The sequence below is a fragment of the Cydia fagiglandana genome, chromosome Z, assembly GCF_963556715.1.
Source record: "Cydia fagiglandana chromosome Z, ilCydFagi1.1, whole genome shotgun sequence".
Taxonomy (NCBI): Eukaryota; Metazoa; Arthropoda; class Insecta; order Lepidoptera; family Tortricidae; genus Cydia; species Cydia fagiglandana.
This window is the reverse complement of record NC_085959.1, coordinates 31,570,433-31,576,515: the sequence shown is the minus strand read 5'-3', so window position 1 is coordinate 31,576,515 and position 6,083 is coordinate 31,570,433. Positions and strand designations below refer to the sequence as shown.

The 6,083-nt window shown below is 36.1% G+C and overlaps 1 protein-coding gene across 1 annotated transcript in view; it reads left to right on the top strand.

The window, feature by feature from the left end:
• Nucleotides 1-1,007: 1,007 nt before the first annotated feature.
• LOC134678867 (ATP-binding cassette subfamily C member 4-like) overlaps nt 1,008-6,083 on the top strand; it is a 51,054-nt gene continuing 45,978 nt past the window's right edge. Inside the window, exon 1 of the mRNA XM_063537587.1 lies at nt 1,008-1,478. Within this exon, the coding sequence (XP_063393657.1) occupies nt 1,255-1,478 (224 nt within the window). The 5' untranslated portion in view covers nt 1,008-1,254. The remainder of the gene's footprint in view (nt 1,479-6,083) is intronic.

Below are 6,083 nucleotides of genomic sequence, written 5' to 3'. Positions count from 1 at the left end.
TGCGTGGGCTATCAAAATAGCTGCAGACTTCCTGATTTTACTCTATTTCCAATTAATTAACTGAGGCAGCAGCCTACACCATGCGCAGGTCCTGCACAGCAGGCCGCAGCGGTATTTTGCGCACTCTTTGTACAGTACCCGTACCACGAGTCACTGACAGTGTCAACACTGTCCTATAGATATACGTTAACGTCTATGTAACGTGTAGTTTTTTTTTAATAAAGGGCTTAGCCTAACTATAGTTGTGTGCAATATAGCAGTCAATAAGAAAATGAAAATTAGGGGAAAACTACGAGTATAGCTTTAGATCAATAATATGTGACGTCCCACGGGAAAAGGTGCCTTATGGTGGTTGGCGGTTACGCTATTATTAACGCCGCTCCAATATTATTGCGGCGCTATGCGACCTAAGCGCCAGCCGCCATAAGGTACCTTTTGTCGTGGAACGTCACATATTGGATTTTTTTTTAATAATTCTTCTGCATTACTTGATATAATTTCACTTGACAAAAAAATATATTTTCTAATGTCTGTATTACTTGATATAATTTCACTTGACAAAAAAAAAACTTTTCTATAAGACGATATTCGTGGCAGAGTGTACATAGTATTCTACCATTCGGACTTTAGTTGATTGACCAAATACTTAAAGACTTATATAACATTCCATCAGAACAATGGTGTTGCGCAAATTTAGGAGGTATGCGAGGAGCCGAAATCAATACGTAGATGCCCTTTGGACACTACCGGTCTACGGAAAAGAAGATTTTCCATAATATCAATATCTGGGGAACCGGTTGTCCCCTTTCCCCTGAACCGGGGACTAAGCCTCAGCGCCACCGTGATCTACGGTACTTGTTATTGACATCATAGAGTACACTCGGGGCGCCATATGCTCTATCAGACGATAGAGACCGATCTCGATGGAACCAAGAATCGTGGCTATGGCGTAGAGGCGCCGCGCGCCGCTGCAGACGCTCCGCTTCATATAAACCTGCCCGCGCCGCGCGCCAGCCAGTAGAAGGGAGGTCAGCGCTCGCTCCGTGTTGATTGCTGCTCAAGCGCTCCGCGCACGCGCACCTCGGCCACAGCGCCAACGCCGCGCCGTGACAAACTATTTTCCCGACAAAAATGTTGGCTTTTATTTCGTATTGATATTGCGTAAACGACATAACGCGGACTAATAGATTTATTGATTCGATCATTTCGCTCTATTTATTTTTCGATTGATTATTAATATAATAAATATACAAAATGGTCAGTAGCAACAAAGACGCAAACGATCCCAAGAAAGTGCCGCCAAAGAATCGTGAAAAGAAAAGCAATAACTATGTACGGGCAAACTTGTTATCTCGAGCGTGGTTCGTGTGGATGATGCCGACCTTCTGGAGGGGCTACAAGCGGGACCTGTACGACGCCGACTTGACCAAGCCCAAAGACAACCACCTCTCCGACAAGCTGGGCGACCGCCTGGAGAAGTAAGTACCCAACTCGAAACTACTTTTCTTGCCCGCGCCCTACCAGGACATTAAGTGGAAAATGTAAACTGAATATGTAAACTGAATATGTAAACAAGAATTTACAAACTGACCTTTAGCTTTACAAGGTGATGTGCAAAAAAATATAAAAAAGAAACCTTCTTTAACTGCGTGCATGTGTAATGCAACTCAGCTTTGTTCCACCGGTCAGGGTCAGATGCACAACATTAAATGTTATATAGGCAGGTATTTTTTGTACGCACATACTTCCTACATTCTTCAAAGGCACTCTACCTGATTCACATTATAAATGAATTCTTGGGCACATCTATATAATCCATTATTTGATGTTGCCATCGAAACCATTGCGAAATCGAATAAATTGTTTACAGTTTCAATACTTTATAAGCTTCAATATTTATCCGTAGACGTATGTGCAGTTTCGTCGATATATAATTGTAGAAGGTTCTACGGTGATGATGCCACTAACACTTACTGGTCTTTGATGGTATACTAATGTTAAACACACATTATAATGAATTATCGAGGGTACAAAAACAAGGCCAAGGCAACTTTTACGATATACCCAATCAAAACATCGTTCTGTTATACGAATACCTCGTGAATAATGATATGTTCTATTCGGGCAAGTTGCTAACTTCCTTTGTGATTGGTTTGTTGTATTCGGCAGAATGAAATCTAGTACAAGCTAGTATTGTCGTAAATCTCGATGTCACCAATAACTCACTAGAATGCGCTTGCTATTGCTTTTAATATTTTATGTGATTTTTGTCTATTATGCTGGAAAAAATAATGTGTCACTCATAAAATCTGATAACTCTAACTATTGGTATTTTATTCGTAATTTCCATCAATATTGTCAAAATGCAAATGCCTTGTTTTTTTACTATTTCAGTCATAATTGTTTTAAATAAAAACCAGATTTTTAAAAATACAGTTAAACATTATCCTTAAAATAATTGCACCATATTACATATAAAAAACATACTGAAATAATTTATTAAATAAATAATTAACTCAGCCTATATACGTCCTACGGCTGAGCACAGTCCTCCTCTCATGCGCGAGAGGGCTTGGCCTATAGTCTCTACGCCAGCCCAATGCGGATTGGAGACTTCACATACACCTTTGAATTTCTTCGCAGATGTATGCAGGTTTCCCCACGAAATTTTTAAATATCCCGAGTAAACAATTATATTAATATTTTATATTTATGAACCTAATATTTAATGTTTAATATTTAATAAGCAGAGTCTAGCTATTATTTCGAGTAGGTACATATGAATGAATATCTTATTTATCAAACAATCCTAAAAAAATCAGGATTTCGTTTTACAGTTCCACTCCACCCCGTATAATTTTACATAGGTATATAGCATAGCATCCATCATCAATTTAATTTTCGATAACATAGTGCCTGCCAAATAGAACTAATATATCTATAGATATAATACAGCAGCTTTTGATCGATAACATCCATGAATGGTCCACAAATGATTAACTTAATCGAAAAAATTCGTACGAATTGACTTTTAAAACATTTAACCTCCTCCTGTTTTGAAGTCGATTTAAAAGTTAGCCTAAAATATATCCAAGTAATACTGGAATAACATTGGAATAGTTAAAAGTCAAATAATAAACACAACATGTTTTTGTTGATCAATTAATTTTATTGAAGACACAATGAAACATGTTTTTCTTTATTCCTAAGAAGAAGAATACCTACATTAAAACAAAACACCTGGTAATAACAATGTTGTGGACACTGCAAGAATTGCTTAGACAATGTAATTTAATCAGGACAGGCAAGGAGATCAGTCGATCACGAACAGCCATCTCAGCCGCTTTTCCACTAAAGAGCTATATAGGACCACAGGTCTACTCTCTATGAGAAAGCTATATATTTTAAGAACAATATTAAAAATTCACCCTACCGTTAAATACAATCAGGGCGTAAATTCCAGAAGAAGGACATTAAGAGTAAAACCAGTACCATTATGTAAGTCTGCATTCGCAAAAAGGCAATATGAATCACAATCTGCCAGACTTTACAATGCTATAAATAATTATGTATCTATCTATAACCTGACATCAAACAAATGTAAAATTACAGTTACAGAAAAACTGAAATCCTTAACCTATGAAGAAATAGAATCCCTTATTTCTTTTGCAGTATAGATGTATTAATAGTAGAATCATACTCACACACACACACCCACACACACACACGCACACACATACACACGCACACACTTAATAATAATAAAAATGTATATTTTAGCTTAAGTTAGTGTAAGGTAGTTTTTAGATTAGATTACACTAAACTAAATCAAATTTTAAATGTATAACGAATAAATTGTTAGAACAAAAATGTTAGCTGGGAAGAGCGGGGTCTCCTGTCACAGGTATAATTATACTTACTAGGAGACTCCATTAACTGTATTGTTAAAACGAAACCTTTACCTAAATATATAATTTTTCATTTTCATTTTCATTTTCATCTCCTGATTATACGGAACCCTTATAGGATCACTTAGTAAACTTAGTTGTTCATCCGTCCATCCGTCCGTCTGTCTGTTATTGACCTTAAAAAAAAGTGACATTTGATGAAGTAGAACTGCTGATGAGAACCAAAACGGAAAACTTCAACGACAAATTTAATATTACATGTTTGGAGATATTTTTATTTTTGTCAACCATGTGTGTGAAAGTAGAGATTCCACGATTGAGAATTGAGGGATCTCCTATGTTTTCATATTTTTGTATAAAAACCAAGCATTAGGATTTAAACAGTGCTATTTGCTGAATTGGAACTGCAAATGAAGACCAACATGGAACTCTACCACGAGAGGTATTTTACGTGTTGAGGCTAATTTGATTAATTTGTTATGAGATGCACTATGGTTGTAATTAATTTCAATTGCATTTTAAATAGTTTTATTAAGTTACTTATTTCAATTAAAGATTATATTTAACTTAAGTATTTTAATTTATACGATAAGAACTTACAAATAATAATACAAACTATCTCTAAACTAAATAAACTTAAAATAAAAAGCCTATAAATAAAAAACGTCCCCCAAGTCACTGCCGATATTGGGCAGTATGCCCAGAAGTATAGTCTATATCTTAAAGTCGGTTGAAAGCCAGAGAAGGAAAACTTGAAACAAACCCGGCTCGGTGCCAGCCGTCATGCACCTGCAGCCGATCCGACTCCGCGCGTATTGACTGGTCTTTCCCGCGGATCTAGTCGGTGAGGCCGAGAGAGAGAGCCACAGGTCTTGGGCAACCCTGTGTCTCTTCGTTTGTGTCCCAGGCGATGCAGTGTCTGTGGAGAGGAAACTTCACCCACTATGGTTTACAGCCATGAAAAATATTGTAACCCTGCCTGACACTGTTTATATAGTCTGCAATAGACTGAAAGGCCTATGAATTGAATTGAATATCTTAAAGTAAATGCTCGTCAGCGACGTGATACTTTTTCAAACACATATTTTGTAATATATAATTAGATACGTTTGCATGCTAAATTATTGACGATCATAAAGTAAATTCATATAGATTAGCGTAAGAATAATTTATGCTGTAATTTATCATTGTGAAATAAATAAACAAAACTAAACTAAACTAAACTGTATGAATATACACAATACTGGCTCATCAAATTAGAGTAAAGAGCACCTTTCTGTTTCTATTAAATTAAGCCTGTCGGGATTCTGAATAACATCAAACTGTTTTTTTGTATTTTTTTGTTTTCGATAAAGGGGGAACGTAAACTTTGTTTCGCCAACGAAATAAATGTCTTAACTACAGCAGATGTAAACTTGATATTGTCCTAGCCATTTGGCACATTCTAATAAGCGTATTACAAGCGTATTAAATATCTGGACACGGCTCTATTGTCAAGGCGTTAGAGTAAGTGTTCAGATCCTTTTAAGCACCGCGGCCACTCCGATATATCTGGTGGCGGCTGTAGCTAATCATTATATTATAGCAATGTCACTGGTTCGCAACTTAAACAAGGAATCTTCATCCTGTAAATTTATCTAACAACGTACGCATTAGACATATTTGAATACTAAATGAAAGTGTCTATATGTACATCTTATCTTATCTTATTATGATTTTCGGGAGCCCTTGCCGATACGTACACTTCGACCCATAGGGATTTCTATGTGTACATAATATTTATGTAAGCACTAACCACTTTTTGGATGTCGCTTAAAAATATGACACAGCCGTATTCGAACAATGAGATACGTCAAATACTAGAATCCAGAAAGTAATTTAAAAGGATACCTTTCTTTCGATTATGCTTTAATGCGGTAAAATAGTAGGTAGTTATTTTAACTGGGTTTTTTTGTTAGTAGGAAGAGGTATATACAAATATTATATTCTCGCTAGCACTGTCCAAGATTGTTAATCGATTATTAATCGAATATAAATAACTCACCTAAAATACGATTAAATGAGCACGAGTCCGACTCGATTAATACATCCTGACTAATGGATTGTAATATCTATCAGCTTCATTTTATTAACTAAGTAAGAGAAAACAAATTGGTTCAGTCATACAGTCAACTA